Source organism: Caenorhabditis briggsae (assembly GCF_000004555.2).
Source record: "Caenorhabditis briggsae complete genome, chrIII, whole genome shotgun sequence".
In the NCBI taxonomy this organism is placed as follows: domain Eukaryota; kingdom Metazoa; phylum Nematoda; class Chromadorea; order Rhabditida; family Rhabditidae; genus Caenorhabditis; species Caenorhabditis briggsae.
Window position 1 is genome coordinate 5,923,357 of NC_013490.2, and position 16,112 is coordinate 5,939,468.

The 16,112-nt window shown below is 38.4% G+C and overlaps 5 protein-coding genes across 5 annotated transcripts; 2 read left to right on the forward strand and 3 right to left on the reverse strand.

Moving 5' to 3' along the window:
• Nucleotides 1–1,061: 1,061 nt before the first annotated feature.
• On the reverse strand, nt 1,062–1,088 carry CBG25862 (the record flags this gene model as incomplete). The annotated part of the gene is made up of 1 exon (XM_045243834.1): nt 1,062–1,088. The coding sequence occupies one exon, from the start codon at nt 1,086–1,088 to the stop codon at nt 1,062–1,064; it is 27 nt and encodes an 8-aa protein (XP_045099380.1).
• Nucleotides 1,089–2,558: 1,470 nt separating this feature from the next.
• On the forward strand, nt 2,559–4,007 carry CBG13199 (the record flags this gene model as incomplete). Its single annotated transcript, XM_002641300.1, has 5 exons — nt 2,559–2,645; nt 2,694–2,823; nt 3,321–3,407; nt 3,458–3,825; nt 3,873–4,007. The coding sequence occupies 5 exons, from the start codon at nt 2,559–2,561 to the stop codon at nt 4,005–4,007; spliced, it is 807 nt and encodes a 268-aa protein (XP_002641346.1).
• A 277-nt stretch (nt 4,008–4,284) lies between these two features.
• Nucleotides 4,285–4,755, reverse strand: Cbr-pen-2 (the record flags this gene model as incomplete). The annotated part of the gene is made up of 3 exons (XM_002641301.1): nt 4,285–4,353; nt 4,472–4,658; nt 4,706–4,755. 3 exons carry the CDS (start codon nt 4,753–4,755, stop codon nt 4,285–4,287), a joined length of 306 nt encoding a protein of 101 aa, XP_002641347.1.
• A 271-nt stretch (nt 4,756–5,026) lies between these two features.
• CBG13201 lies at nt 5,027–15,928 on the forward strand (the record flags this gene model as incomplete). The annotated part of the gene is made up of 7 exons (XM_002641302.1): nt 5,027–5,065; nt 5,118–5,171; nt 5,810–5,921; nt 14,819–14,934; nt 14,982–15,535; nt 15,585–15,707; nt 15,829–15,928. 7 exons carry the CDS (start codon nt 5,027–5,029, stop codon nt 15,926–15,928), a joined length of 1,098 nt encoding a protein of 365 aa, XP_002641348.1.
• Nucleotides 6,233–11,948, reverse strand: CBG13202 (the record flags this gene model as incomplete). Its single annotated transcript, XM_002641303.1, has 12 exons — nt 6,233–6,361; nt 6,467–6,621; nt 6,716–7,059; nt 7,107–7,543; nt 7,597–7,776; nt 7,823–8,251; nt 8,301–8,426; nt 8,548–8,649; nt 9,045–9,137; nt 9,189–9,269; nt 11,174–11,411; nt 11,821–11,948. The coding sequence occupies 12 exons, from the start codon at nt 11,946–11,948 to the stop codon at nt 6,233–6,235; spliced, it is 2,442 nt and encodes an 813-aa protein (XP_002641349.1).
• Nucleotides 15,929–16,112: the final 184 nt, after the last annotated feature.

Genomic DNA, 16,112 nt, shown 5'->3' on the forward strand with positions numbered 1-16,112 from the left:
TTTTTGGTTTGGAAGTCAATGATACCCCTAGGAGACAAAACAATGAAATTTTAGGATATCTCTCAAAAACTATTAGGGAAAAACATTGAAACAATAGGAAAAGGGAGAAGTTTTGGGAATCTTTAGATTATCCATTTTTTATTCCAGAATTCTGTAATTTTTCAAAATTCGAAACCAACTATCGAAGCTTTCCACTTTTCGATTAACCCAGAAGCCTGTAAGTGAGCTTAATTATCTCAATTTCTGTGAAAGATATCAATGTTTTGTCAGCTGATAAAATATTGGTGATACTATGAGAAACATTTTATCAGTTGAAAACTTTTTGATATCTCTCATGGAAACCGAGATAATTGAACTCAAACGAGTGGTTTTATTTTAGAGTATTTATGGTAATTGAAGTTTTTCTATTTTTTTAAAAAATATCTTTAATTCACTTTTTCAAGATTTTGAGCATAACAAAAAGGTTTTTCATACCGTAATTCAAAAATCTACCAAATGTGATTGGAGACATCTCACTGTTTTCCCATTTAATTTGGACTTTCTCTGACATGAGTTCCTGTAAACACAAATATGTAGGACGCCACCCATGCCGTCAACTTATAGCCCTATATCTCATTTGCTGTAAAAGATATCAAAAAGTGGTTAACTGACAAAATATTCATCATAATATCAGCTACATTTTGTCAGTTGATTATTTTATGATACTTTTCATAGAAACCGAGATATATGGGCTCTAAGATGACTTATTTGGGTGGCGAAACGCCGCCACTGGCGTTCTATTGGAGTATTACGGTAACTGTCTTACAGTTATGGTAAAACTTAGTTTCTTTCCCGAATTCATCCAAAAATAGAACCTTTCCAACTTTAAAAGTACACGATAATGATATACTTTTGAGAAGTGCTAATTCTAGATCCGATATGTCAGAACTTGCTCAATTACACCTTTGATTTTCTTGTGGGAATTCCCACTGACGTCTTCCATTGAAAGTTAAATTTAGGAGTTTCAGACACTCTCCTTATAAATCAAGAGTTGACCTCTGATCGAATGAATTTCCCAGAGTTTATGTAAAATAGTCGACCAATCTCATTAGACTTTTCTCTCCAGAATCCGCCTCGGTGTAATTTTTGATGTCTTCGCTCGTTCCGCGGAATGTTACTCTTTTTTCTTTTTTGCTTAAACATCTATTTTGGCGTCATTTCCTGCTTTTCTGAATACTCAGGGGAAGACTGATGATGTCAGAAGGTTTCAGAATTCTGACTTTAATATTTTAGCTGTCTTATTGTTAGTGAGAAATAAAACAGTCGTTGTTTACTTGTTAACCGGGTTCTGCCGTAACTTCTTTTAGAATCATTATTTTTAGACCAACTAATATAGATATGATAGAACTCGACGAGTACTACAAAATGCTAGTATTTCCATAACGGTACCTTGTCTATGAGCAAAGTTATAAGACATTAAGTGGCTGATCCGAGTTCTATAATATCTAGTTCGGTTGGTCCAGAAATATTGATTCCAAAACAAGCTATGGTAGGGTCCGGCATACAAATTTGGAAAATAGATCTCCTCTTCAAAAGAAAAATCTTAAATTGTCAATGTTGTATTCAACGTCACACTGTCTTCCGAATCTCGAACGTTTCTCTCTTTTCCCCGCAAAATCGCCCCCGCTTCTCCGTTGTTCGTTTTTCTTGCCAATTCGATGCTTAAAAATTTATGATCCGCCCTTTTTCCCCGTATTTCTTCTTTCCGCTTCTCCGAACTACCCCGCATTTCCAATGTTCCAAGAGTGTTCTTGAGAAGTTACCAAGTTTGTCAACTTTAGGCTCAATTATCTCAGTTCCTGTGAAAGATATCAACATTTTGTCAACTGATTAAAGGTTGGTGATAATATGATTAGCATTTTATATGTTGACAGTTTTTATATATTTTTCCAAGAATCGAGGTAATTGAGCTCAAAGTTGACAACAACCCTACCCCACATAAATAGAACGCCCCCCAAACCGTCAACTTTGAGCTCAATTATCTCAGTTCCTGTGAATGATATAAAATTTTTGTCAGCTGATAAAACATTGATGATATTATGATTAACAATTTATGAGTTCACAATTTTTTAGATCTTTAAGATAATTTAGTTAAAAGTTGAGGAAACTCGATGAGCATCGTTGTTGATGTCGATTCCTTATGAAGTCTTCTTCAAACCTTTAAACTCGTTAATCACCACCCCTTTTCTCCTTATTTCAAACTTGTTTCAAACATCCCGTCTGTCATTCATCAGAATCTCCATTTTTCTGAAACAAAGAAACGGAGATTTTTTCAAAGCTCTCGCTCTCTGTGAGTGCGCCACAGCTGTGCTTATACGGGAGGGTTCATCTCTTCGTCTCTCTGTTTTTTACACTTTCTTCATTTTGATATATTTGTGTGTCCCCACCCCACCCGATCCTTCCATTTTTTTCCTTTTTCTATCCTCATTCAAACTCTAAATGTATGCATTAAATTTAGGTAATAGTGCAAGACTCACAAGAGTCAGCTCGGATCAGCGGTTGGACTACTGTAGTCAGGCATGCGGGTTAACGTGGCAAGAGTATGGGAGGATGCGGATTATCAGAAAGTTCGAAGTCTGTGTGAAGAGAATGATGGATGGGAAGAGGTGCAGTATCCAGAAAATCTGAAAACTGAAGAATTCAATTTTTTTCAGGTGTACAAGAAGAAAGACATCAGCATTTACACTCAAAATATTGAAAACAGTAGCTATCAGATGATCAAGGCAATCGCTTTGTTCCCAGATGTCTCGGCTTCTGTTGCTTATGATGTTCTCCATGATTCTGGTTAGTTCAACAATGCTGGGCTACGGCCGCCATTTTGGGTAGTGTACTGTAGGATAGGTCGGCCTAGCGGACCTAGTGGTTTGCACAATCTTGGTTTTCAATTTCCTTTTTCCCATAACACCATGTCCCAAAATCCTATACTGTATGGAACGAAATCAATTACTGTGAATTTAATGAGATTTTCATTCAGATTGCTTGGTAAGAATATGACCGCTAGCTTCCAGTGTGTCCTTTCGACACGACTTCGAGAAATTTTTCGAGAAATTTTTTCGATGTCGTGTCGAACCTAGTAAAAATTAGGTCATGACCTAGAAAAATTGGGTAATGACCTAGAAAAAATTAGGTCATGACCTAGGAAAAATTGGGTCATGACCTAGAAAAAGTTAGGTCATGACCTAAAAAAATTAGGTCATGGCCTAGAATAAATTGGGTCATGACCTAGAAAAAGTTAAAAACGATTTTCAGGTTCTAGTTTTTTTTATTTGTCAATATTACAGCTTATCGTGTTAAATGGGACAAATATATGATCAAACAAGAGAGCATTGGAATCATCAACCCGAATAACGACGTTTGTTACTATTCTTGTAAGCCACCTTCCGTTGGTTGTTTTCTTTATCATCCAAAACCCTTTCAGTGAGCTCAGTGTCTCCAATTCGTCCACGCGACTTCGTGATGCAACGCAGTTGGTTGGAAACCGACAAGGATCGTCTCATCTGCTCGCATTCTGTGTGTCACGAGGACTATCCACCAGCTAAAGGATGTATTCGAGCAACAATACTCTTAGCTGGATATCTTATCAAAGAGAAAGGAGAAGGATGCGAGGTGACCTATATCAGTCACTCGGATCCAAAGGGAAAACTTCCGACTTGGCTGGTGAACAGAGTTACGAAAGTGGTGGCTCCAAAAGTGATCAAGAAGTTGCACAAGGCGTGTCTTGGATACACAGAGTGGAAGGAGAAACACCATCCAACATGGAAACCATGGTCGGTGCCGGAGCAACAGGTATTATTGAATTTAATTTGTGTCAAAGGGAAATTTCAAATTTTCAGATGGATCTTGTTCGTGTGGATCTTCAGAAATGTCAACCAAAGGACTATGATCAGGAGATAATTGATGAATCCAATTTGTCGGCAGTGAGCATCAACACCAAGGATGATGAGGATGAGGACTCTCTCAAGAATTAATTTCTAATCGAATTACCCACAATCATAATTTTTTTGTTTTAGTCTCCCCGGATTAGCTCCTAATTTTTTCTCCCTCTAAACTGTGATGTCACACCTTGCTGACTTGAGTTTTCTCCTCCCTTTGGACATATTTATATAAATTGGACATGAATAAACAAATTGGACAAAATTTTCATAAACTTTGGCAAATTGACACAGAGATCAAATAGTTTGTGGTTCGAAAAAGACATGGAAACCTGAAGTTACATGTGAATAGGGAAAATATATGAGTGGTTTTTCAGACTCTTCCAGTGGGAAACACGAAAGTGAGGAAGTCGGTCCAGACGAGTCCTTGAGAGCGATAGTACTGAAAAAAGAAAACAATTATTGAATTGTTTTTTTTTTTGGGTTGAAAAACACTCAGAGACAACGAAAAACTATGGATTTTTGATATTGCCTTTCGTTTTTCTTTTTTGAAAACTCACTTGAAAGAAGATCTCCCAAGAACAGAGGACAATAATCCAGAATATCGATCCGATAATGCTACCAATCACATATTTTCGAATTTGGCGCCGATGATTGTTGACCGGTTTACAGAAAGCATCAGAGAAAAACCAAAATGAGTTGACAACCCATATAAGCGGCAAGAAACATGCTCCAATTAGAAAATATCTGTAGAAAATTAAGTTTTTTTATTAACTAGTCAACAAATTACTTACTTTTTGCATAAATCTACTTTTTTAACATCGGTAAGCTTCGAAATGTCCATTATTTGACAGTTGAATAATTGAAAGAAAAAAATAAGAAGCTGTCGTACGATTCAGTGCAAAGTACGCAACAAACTTTGGAGAGTGTTTGCAGACACCGAAAATGCAAAAATTGGAGTTTTCACTAATTCAGCTCCTAATTTCTTAGTTTTCCGTTCTTTTTCCATCTGTTAATTTCCTATTTCTCTCTAATTTACTAATCTTTGCTCTCACAACATATTTTCCGAGTTTCAGGCTAAAAGGAAGTGCTGCACCTCAGAAGAACGGTTAACCATGTCGGTTCTTCAAAAAATTGCGGATATCGAGGCCGAGGTGAGAATTATATTTCTTTTGAATGTAAATCTCAATGAAATATTTTTTTCAGATGGCCAGGACCCAAAAGAACAAAGCCACCAACGCTCACTTGGGTATTTTGAAGGTGAGAACTCGAATTTTGATTTTCAAAAACGATGTCACAAAAAAATCAGATTCTGATAAACACTTTGAATAGCAACTTATGTTTATTAAACTTCGAATTAATCATGTTACACTGAAATTTCGAATCACTTTTGAAATTTCAAATCAGAAGCTGGAAGTTGGGTTACGGTATTCCACAACCTATTAAGCCTTAACTTCATTTTTCATACCGTAAAACCTGTATTAGAAGGGCCCCTTTAATAGAAGTGCCCCTGTAATAGAAGGGCCCCCGTAATAGAACGCCCCTCTGTGAAAAAGAACCCCCTTCAAAATGTGTTTTGAAATCAGAAAATTCCGTACTTTTTCAGTGGAAAATATTCCCGGAACTCCACAATTTAATAGAAATTTGTTGATAGAATACATTTTGATTTGAATACTTGCACAATTTTGGTGAAATTGACAGATTTTCACAAATTTTGAACGGAAATTTGTCCAATTTTTCGATAAAAAATTTCGGGAAAAGTGGCCGGAAAAATAGAAGGGGCTCCTGTGATGGAAGGGATCTCTGGAGGTACCTTGGAAAAATAGAAGTGCCGGTCCTTCTAATACAGGTTTTACGGTATATAGTTTTTAAAAAATTGTACTTATTGAGTTTTCCAGGCAAAACTCGCCAAACTTCGTCGTGATTTGATTACACCAAAAGGTGGAGGTGGTGGACCAGGAGAAGGTTTCGATGTTGCTAAAACTGGAGATGCCCGTATTGGATTCGTCGGTAAGTTGCATTCAGATTTTGATAGAAATTTTCATTAAAAAGAGATTCGAAAGAATTCACAAAAAGTCTCAGAGGCACGCGGGGAAAGAGTTGGTTTTTGAGTCAAGTAAACAAGAAATTAGAACATCATCTAAAAACTACTACAGCCAGAGTCTACGATTTATACACCGGGAGAGAAAAATAAAGAGATTAGGAGAGAGAAAGGGGGGCTTGTTTGAACTTGAAATAAATAGTAGACATTTGAAAGAATGGGTTGAGCAATTAAACTGTCAAAAATACATATATCGAAGAAGAAATCGAGGAGAAATTTGTTATCGAAGATCGTCTTCATCATCTTCTTCACTCATTTCCTGACTCCGTTGGTGGTTCATTTGATTGGAACCGGAACCTGATTCTGGTGGAGAATCAGGAAACATTCCTGGTGGAGGTGGTGGTAGTGACTGAAAGTTACATGAATTAAAACATCAGAAAGCTCTTCATTCGAAACAAAAGTTGTTAATGTTATCAATCGGAAAGTTAGTGATTTAAAAAATTCAAACTGTTACCTTTATGGGTACCAAGTCTAAGTCTGTTGTGTCTAAATCAACTACTATTGGCGGTTGAGGAGAAAGTTCTTCGCGAAGACGTTCGTAGACAAAATCATCATCCTTCTCTGCAATGTCGGCATCTTTGGCTTCTTCTGGTATCGGCACGTCTTCTTCTGAATTTTTGGAAAATGAGAAAAGCAAACGCGAGCACAGTTAGAAGTTTGGGTAGAAGAGGAGGGTCATTTCAATTTATTAGAAATTTCTTACCTTCTGAATCCGAGTCATTGTTATGATTGAGATGATTTTGAATGTGAATTTGAATTGGCGACGAAGGCGGGGTTTCCGTTCGTTTGTTTACAGAGTCTACGTGATTTTCTGATCCTGGAAGTGTTCTTCCTTGAGACTCTGCTTCTTTCTCAAGTTCTGCTTTCGCCATAGCCTTCTTCCAATCCAACTCTTCTCTGGTAACGTCTTCATCATCGCTCATTTTATAGTAGACGTCGACTTCTCCTTCTTCACTTGATGACCACCGATCTTCCTCATCGACTGACCCTTTTATGCTATCAATTGGGACAGGTGCATCCAGAGGCTCGGCCAATGGATCGTCAGTTCTGTGAATTTTAAAAGTTAAATCTAGAACCACCAGTTGATAACCTACCGAAGTGGTTTTAATTCTGGTAAATCCAACTGCCCTTCCACTTCATCTATACGACTACCTCTTCTCGACCTGGGACGAGCAAAAACTGGACTGTCTCCACTTCTCAATCCTTTGAGAGCTGATTCCTCATTGGGATTATGTTTTTCCAGATGATTTTGCATTGTTAAAGGCAAATCTGGTGTATCAGACTGGAGAAGTACAACCGGTGGCACATATTTTCCAGCCATCTCTTCCCAAGGATCTTCGTTTGGAGACTTTGGTAAATCCTCTGTTGGACTATTTGAAGAAGCTCTACTCTTATGGTATTGATCATCAACATAATCCGAAAAGTCTTTAGATGGCGGGAAAATTGCTTCTGAACTTGTCGTTGCTTGTGAAGACAACATAGGTGATACAGGCTTACTTGGCTCTTTTTCTTCTTTTCGTTTCGTGAGAATCTGAAAACTCATTTGCTTTAATTTGATCAAAAGTCGTTGTCGGGGATTCTTACCGGAGATTCCTCTTTTATTTTAAATTCGTCAGTTGGTTTGGGCGTCGTTGTTGCAACCGCAGGCTGATTTTGATACGAGTCAACCAAACTTGTTGGATAAGTTGGCTCTCTCGGAAGTTGAGAAGCATCACATTTGAACCAATTCCTCATTTGTCTCTGGGATAGAGACTGGGAATTGTCCTGAAAAATAGTTATCAAGCACCGAGAATTTTTTTGAACCGCTCACGTCAGGGATTTCGTCAATTTGTTCATAGGTTAGCGGTGTTCTTTCTTCTGTATGAACCATATGTCCGTTTCTAGATGGCTTTCTCTGTTTGATTTCACAGGTTCCATAGTTCTTTGCATCCACTGCTACGAGACTCTGCTCTGCTAGCTTAGCCTCCTTCTTCGCCTTCCTTTTCCGTAGGATCCATCTGATACACTGATAAATGGCAATGCAGTAAGTGATCATAAAAAATGCTGCTACACAGCAGACGATCATGATTAATTTTGTGTTGCTCTTCCGGTTGTCTTGCCGTTGCTCTGGCGTACTGAAGCTCAGGGGCCCGAAAGCTCCTGAATTTCGTTTTAGCTTTGCCTGGCGAACGCTGTCAATTTTGATGCCACCAAGAACTCGCGATAACGGACCAACTTGACTAGCGATGATGTATTTGATCTGTAAACTTTTTTTCAAATTGGGTTTAGTGGAAATTCGTTTTTCTCACCTTCACAGGATCGATGATGGTATCCTCATTGATGATTCCGTTGTTCCTATCATTCTTGGTGAGAACGAAAAGTAGTCTTGTGAGATTTCCCCGCAAATGATCCATTCTCAGAATTACTACATTCTCCTGAAACGTTTTTTAACTGGAAAAGCATTCTGAGGATTTCTAAGGATTCCTAGTAGGAGTGAAGCGAAATGTAGCGGGAAAAGTGTCATCAACCCCTATTTTTCGTGGTTCAGATAAGCACCTTGGTAAAAAGTGGTTCCGATTCGTCACGCTCGGCGTACACAACCGATTTGTCTATATCTAGTTCGTCAGCCTCTCGATCGCTCAAGTTTTGGAGCATTTCCTTCAAAAAATGGTATTCTTGATGCGGAACAAAATATAATCAGAAAAGAAATCACAACCGAGGAGTTTTTGGAAAGTGCGTTCCGTTTGGAATATGGGGTGAGCACGACGACGAGTACGGGACGGTGAGGATTAAATAGATATAACATATATAGGTATCATATATAATCAGGAATTCTGATTCAGAAAATCGTGCAGCTTTCAGCATTTTGTTTTCAGCCAAAATATTTACAAATGTATTCCAATTTCATTTTAAAAAGAAGCTGAGGCACAACATTCTACTATAGGTCTTTGAAAATCGTGGATATATACAATCAGATAGTTTTTTTTTAAATAAGTTTGCTGCTACATTCGGATAGACGGAAAGAAAGAAAAACGTGCAAGTACCTGACTCACATGACTCATCCGCAAAGACACACCGGGACATTCGTTGGTGTTATGCTGACAGTAATGGGACACTATCGTTGATATCCGTCTCTTGAAGTACTCCTGAAATAATTTTGAATTGAGAATCCACATTAAAATCCCGAACTATCCAACCTCATAGCTATCTCCTGTGTAGAGTTTCGCTTCTGTGTTAACCTGTCTCATCCTCATATCAACAACTGGAAGATCATCGGTCTGAAACATTAGGTGTTTTTATTGTTTTTTTTCCCTCGTCGTCTTCTTTCGTTTCACTTTTCGCCTTGTGACCCTATCATCACCCTGAAAAAAAAGTGAAACCCAATGCTTCGATACTCGACTCGGGTTTCTCACCATCTGTTCTTCAGAATTGTTTCCGTCTATGGGAATGGAAATGAATAACCGATAGCACTATTGATCTCTAGAATCATCGATGAATATAATTTTCAAATCTGATTTAAGATAAAATCGCCATTAGAACGCGGACAAGTACCTACCGTAAAACCTATCATAGAAGGGCTCCCTAACGTTTAAATTGGAAGCATTTTATCTCGGTTTCTGACAAAGATAATACAAATAGTTGTCAACTAATGAATTGCTTATCATAATATCAGAAATATTTTGTCAGTTGACACATTTTTGATATCTTTCATAGGAATTCAGATAGTTAAGCTCAAACTTGACAGTGTGGAGGCCCTTCTATTATAAGATTTACGGTATATATCTTCTTGGAGGGACTGGGGGATTCCCAGAGAATTTTCAAAAAATCTCGAATCCGTTTCATTTTATTAGCTCTCTCCCATTTTTCTCAATTCGAGTTTTTGTTTTTCTGTTCGTTCGGTTCTTCATTTTTTTTTTTCGCAAATCGCCAGTTTCCCCTCGTTGTAGTCGTCAATGCGCTCTGTTGTTTTTTTTTTCGGTCGTTGCAAAGTTGTCATCGTCGGACGTTTTTGTGTGTATGTATGGGCATGTGTGTGAATAGAGAGAAGAAGACAGCTTCAGTCGTTTTTGGCCCCTTCCCTCGATCTTTTTTCACAGCTTCACCATTGCACCATGTGTTGAAGCTGACGCCTTCTTCCGTCTTCTTCTTCTTCTTTTTTCAATGGCTCCAACCAACAAAAAAGAAGAGGTCTCCTTTTGAATTTTTTGTTTGGGGCTCGCCCCAAACTTTTCAATGATGATGAAGTGAAAGAATAAAAAAGCGGAAGAAAAGGGCAAAAAACGAAAACGAATTTTGATCGAGAAGTTTTTGTAGATTCTGATCCTGTGTTCTGATCTTAACGTCTTCTGGGATAAGACAACATGATCTTAATGATCTTGAATGAGAGGAGCTGATATTTAATAACATAGGTATTAATCTTCGGGAAAAAAATTCTTTCAAAAATCGAATATCGTTTCCAGTGTATTCAATTCGATGGCTTGAGCATAATTACCGTGAAACACGTAATAGAAGGGCCCCCAATCTGTCAAGTTTGAGCTCACTTATCTTAGCTCATGTAAGAGATATAAAAATCGTTTCAACAGATAAAATGTTTATGATATTATGATAAGCATTTTATCAGTTCACTATTTTTTCATATCTTTTACAGGTATCGAGATAATTGAGCTCAAAGTTTACTATTTGGGGGCCCTTCTATTACAGTTTTTACGATTGGCCTTAGGGTTTGGATCCAAAATCCGATAACAACCACTTGTCTTGAATTCCCCTTCCGAATGATTTAATATCTCTAGAAAAACACGGAATCTTTGAAAGAAAACATTACAATCTCAGACTTAGGATCCCTCTATATTTCTCTCAGTCCGTGTCTCTACACCTCGATCTCTTCTCTTTGTCAGTAGTTCTCCCTTTTGAAAACCCGAAAAATGATAAGTTTTTGGGTGTCCCCAGAGAATAGTCTTCTTTCCGAAATTCCACCGCCACCGCTTTTCTTTCTTTTTTGGCAAAAAACGGGGTTTCTCCTTTTTCCGATGATACCTAAAGGCCCCCTCTCAGACCACCACCATCCGGTGGGGTAAAAAATAATAGGAACAACTGTTCTGTCTCCCATCATCATCATCACTACTACGTCGTGCTGTCTGGTCTGTGCTCAAGTTTTCTTCCCCAGGAGGAGAACAAAAAATACCTTGATGAATACACTGCAATCGGGAGCCGACGGGGCAATCTTATCGGGTGAATGCGGTGATGAGTAGGGTTTCATACAGACACATTCGTATTCGGTCTGATTGTTGCACAGAATTGGACGAGGTGATAAGACGACTGATTCCGGTGTGGAGAGAGGATGGGGGTCATATGGATAGATTGGAGGAATTATTCCATATGGTTCGGAGTCCAAATTTGGGTGGTAGGTGTGGAGAGATCGTCTGAAATTTTGAAATTTGATATAGCTGTCTGATAAAGCTCGAATCAATACAGTGCAGTCCTTTTTTCACATCTCGGGATTTTTTGCACGTTTCCAGAAAAAATGTTTTGACTGGCTCCTCTACTCAAAATATAATAAATTTGATAATCCGAGAGAAATATCTTACTGTAGTTTTTGATTACCGCAATAGAAACCCACCCAAAGTGTCGACTTTGAGCTCAGTTATCTCGGTTCCTATGCGAGATATCAAAAATATGTCAACTGATAAAATTTTTATCATAATAGCAGCAATATTTTATCAGTTGAAAAATGTCCGATATCTTTCACAGAAATTGAGATAATTGAGGTCAAAAATAACAGTTCGGGTGGGTTTCTATTATAGAAAATACGGTACTCTTTTAATTTCCTACCTTACTGAAGAGGCAGTGAGTGGATCTAGCTGTGCCAGAAGGAGGAACAACGATATAACCATATTTATGATGTTGGGGTGACGACCTCCGTCGGCAGCATACTCTCCAAACTTTTTCCTGGATATCATATTTGGAGGGGGTACGATAGGAATACAAAGAAGAGGAAGAAGAATATCAAGGTACCAGATGAGATGCCATGTGGACGATGATGATTAAGAAAACTCGGTCACAGACACTGTTTTCAGAACTTTTCGTGTGTATTTAGGAGCAGCTCCTTTCGCCTTCTCTGAGCTTCCGAGGGTGGGGGTGGCCGAGTATAAGTATAGAGAGAAGGAGAAAAAAAAGATAGAGAATTCGAGAAAACGAGCACAAGCTTCTTTTTTTCTGCCTGAGCAAAGGCCCCCACTGGGAGTAGGGATACATGGCTTCACGATTCTCTAGAGAAAGACGCAGAGGGAAAAGGACATAGGCGGGTTGACGACGACGGGGATCCAGAAGAAGAAGAAAGAGAGACTCTATTTCTCTGAAACTCTGCGAAAAAAAAAGAAAAACGACTCACGTCTTCTTTTTTCGAAGCAGAAAAAGAAGAAGAAGACGAGGCGAAGGGCGACGGCAAAAAGTGTGTGAGCCGTTGAGCCCAACTCTCTACTCGTTTTTGGAAAAAAGATTCCTGCAGCACGATGATGATGGCGTGTTTGTTTGAATGAAAGGAAAACAATAGGGGAGATGACAACAAAACCTAGTGATTTGGATATCATTTTGAAGGCTTTATTGCACCACAATTTACATGTTTTTTTGAAATATTTCTTTCCGGATTTTCCAAAGTATTTGTAAACTAAAACCTTTCCTACTTTTCGAAAAGATATATCAAGTTACAGTAGACACATTTGGACGATAGATGATTTTAAAAATTAGAAATGTTTTATGCTTGTATGAAAAAATCGGAGGGTTGGAAGAGCTTACTAGCTTGTAGGCGTGGTCGAAGGCTCCACAACTACAGTAACCTGAACAAATAATCGGGTTTTTTCTTGATTGCAATTGCTTTTCGACAAGTTTTGTGTTGAAAACCTCCGAATAAGTCGGTCAGAAAATCAATTTATTCTGAATCTAAAACACGCCAGAAAACGGACAAAAATCGAGAAAAAATTGCTAGCTACAGTAGCTCGGCCACGCCCACCAGATTTTCTCTTCCACTTCTCCGATTTTTGCATACCAGCATCGTATTTTATTTGCTAAACTAATTTAAAAAATGATTCGATTCCTGGTAGCGATAGTGATTAAAACGTAATCTCATTGTCATAACCAAATAGAGCCAATGGAAAACCTTGAAAAAAGCAACCTAGTTTAATCGTTTTGCATTGAAAACATGTCGGATAGCTACTTGGAGACAAAACGAGGAAAGAATGGCACAGTTATTGCTGCTGGGGTGAAGGCAAAAGCGGCGAAAAAGAATAGACATCCCCCAGAAAAAGAAGAGAAGAAAAGGAGAGCAGTCATCTAATCCACGGTCAACCAAGATGATAGATCAGGAATAATATGGAAACAAGAAATAAAAGCCAATATTTCAAATGTGTGTTTTGAATGCGTCTAGACATGTACTTCTTCTTGTCTTTGATTCGTTCGAAACGAATCGAGCATCGTATTCGATGTGCCAAAATGTGATGCTTCCTTCCCTGTCTTGTAATATGTCTGAGATCGGGTCTAGAACGAAGAATAAGAAGATTTTGGCTTTTTAATCACCGATTTAGTTCGCCATTGAAGAAAAAAACAAGGATGAGAAATTTTTTTTACCCCAACGGGGTCTAACTTTTTCGAAAATCCCTAGAAATTTATGGGAAAGAACGAAAAGATTGTGTGCCGTCTCAAACACTTTTTTCTCAAACGCCGCCACTCATTCGTCAACGGAAATATGATGGGGATGTTCGCGGAAATCGAGAGTCCCGCAAAAAGAAGAAGAAGAAAAAAGAAGGAAATGACGAATTCCGATAGAAAAGAGCAAGAGTTTCCATAGCAGTCCACATCTTCTTTATGAATAAGAAGGTGTCTCGAACGAATTACTGATTAGAACCTAATCAGAACCTAATCAGATTTCGATTCAATGCATTTTAGCTCCAAAAAACTGAAGCAAAAAAAACATGGAAACGGCCCCCGCCATAGTTTCTTTCAAACTTAAAATTTTTGGACCAACCAAATCAGAAATGATAGAACTCGACGAGTACTACAAAATGATGCTATGTGGAAAATTTTATCTTGTCTATCAACAAAAAGTTATGAGCTAAAGCTGTGACCGCGTAGCTCAGGTGGGTTTTGGCTCATAACTTTGTTCATAGACGAGATACAGTTTTCCAGATAGTATCATTCTGTAGTACTCGTTAAGTTCTGTTTGTCATATCTGATTTAGTTGGTCCAGGAGTAACTATCACAGAATCCGTTTTGGTCCGTTTTCAAGTATTAAAAATAACAAAAAAAACGAATTGTGATCAAAAATGTGGGGATAAGGTTGACAACGGAAATGAGCCAGGATAGGAAATCTCGTTTTTCATGCAAATTGACATCAAATTTCCGTTCTGTTCTTCCCCGCATTTTTCTCTACTTTTCGAGGCGTCTAAATTTGTTTATTTTCGTCGTCGTTGCCTTCTTCATTTCCGGGAAGGCATATAGTGATGAGCAAACCTGTCACCGTTTACTTTTTGATGAGTAAATATGATGATAGGGGATGAAAACTCATTGAGGAGGTCTAGGAAACCAAAAAGATATTTCAATTCGAAAAACGAATAAAAATGAAGGAAAACGGAGGAAGCAGCAGCAATTTGGTTTTATTTTATGTTTTTTTCTTACAACAAAACGGGTCGAAGAGATTGCTCTCACAAAATTCCACATATAAAATTGATGACTTTATGGCACACACAAAAGAGAAAATAATAAATAGAAAAGAGCATTCGTGGAGGGCGAGATGTAATTTCAGGGGAATTTTGGTTTTCAAATTAACTGTTTTCAGGCTTCCCGTCCGTCGGAAAATCTACCCTTCTCTGTAACCTGGCAGGAGTCTTCTCAGAAGTGGCCGCTTATGAATTCACGACCCTCACTACAGTCCCCGGTGTTATTCGTTACAAGGTTGAATTCTTTTCACTGGTTTATGTTCATAGTTGTTGATTTTTTAGGGAGCGAAAATCCAGCTTCTCGATCTTCCCGGAATTATCGAGGGAGCCAAGGACGGAAAAGGACGCGGAAAGCAAGTTATTGCTGTTGCTCGCACCTGCTCTCTGATTCTGATGGTCCTCGATGTGATGAAGCCATTGCAGCACAAGAAACTTCTCGAATATGAGTTGGAAGGATTCGGAATTCGTCTCAACAAGCAACCTCCAAACATTGGATTCAAACGAAAAGAGAAAGGAGGAATCAATCTGACAATGCTCGTACCACAAACCGAACTCGATTTGGATCTTGTCAAAAGCATTCTCGCCGAGTACCGTATTCACAATGCTGACGTCACTCTTCGTTACGATGCTACATCTGAAGATCTCATCGATGTAATCGAAGGAAACAGAGTCTACATTCCATGCATCTACGTGCTCAATAAGATTGATCAGATCTCCATCGAAGAACTCGACATCATCTACCGTATCCCTCATACCGTTCCAATTTCCGCTCACCACAAATGGAATTTCGATGACTTGCTGGAAAAGGTTTGGGAATACCTCAACTTGATTCGTATGTAAGTTTTGTTTTTCCTCTTCTGCTGAACCTCAAAATATCTTTTCCAGCTACACAAAACCAAAAGGTCAGCTTCCCGACTACTCCCAACCGATTGTATTGAACGCTGAACGAAAGAGTATCGAAGATTTGTGTATGAAAATTCACAAGTCTCTTCAGAAGGATTTCAAGTGGTAGGTGTGTTTTCCAAAGTTGTCCGAATTCTGGAAACCGGATTTTCGAAAACAGTCATTCTATACATCTCTGATATCTTCCTTGAAATTAGTACCAATTCAAAATGATACCCTTTTTCAGTGCCCTCGTTTGGGGAGCTTCTGCCAAGCACAACCCACAACGCGTCGGACGAGATCATGTTCTCATTGATGAAGACGTCGTTCAGGTCATCAAAAAGTAGGTTACCTCACTAATTGCGATTTTCTAGTGAATTTTTTCAGGGTTTAAACATCGCCACAAAGATCTACAAGCCTTCCCCAGTACTGCTCGGAGTTTTTCTTTCATTGATTTTCCTTCTTCTGTTTTTCCCCAACTATCTAATCGCTATCTTTGTTTTCTCTTCTCATGTTCTTGGTTAGATATTT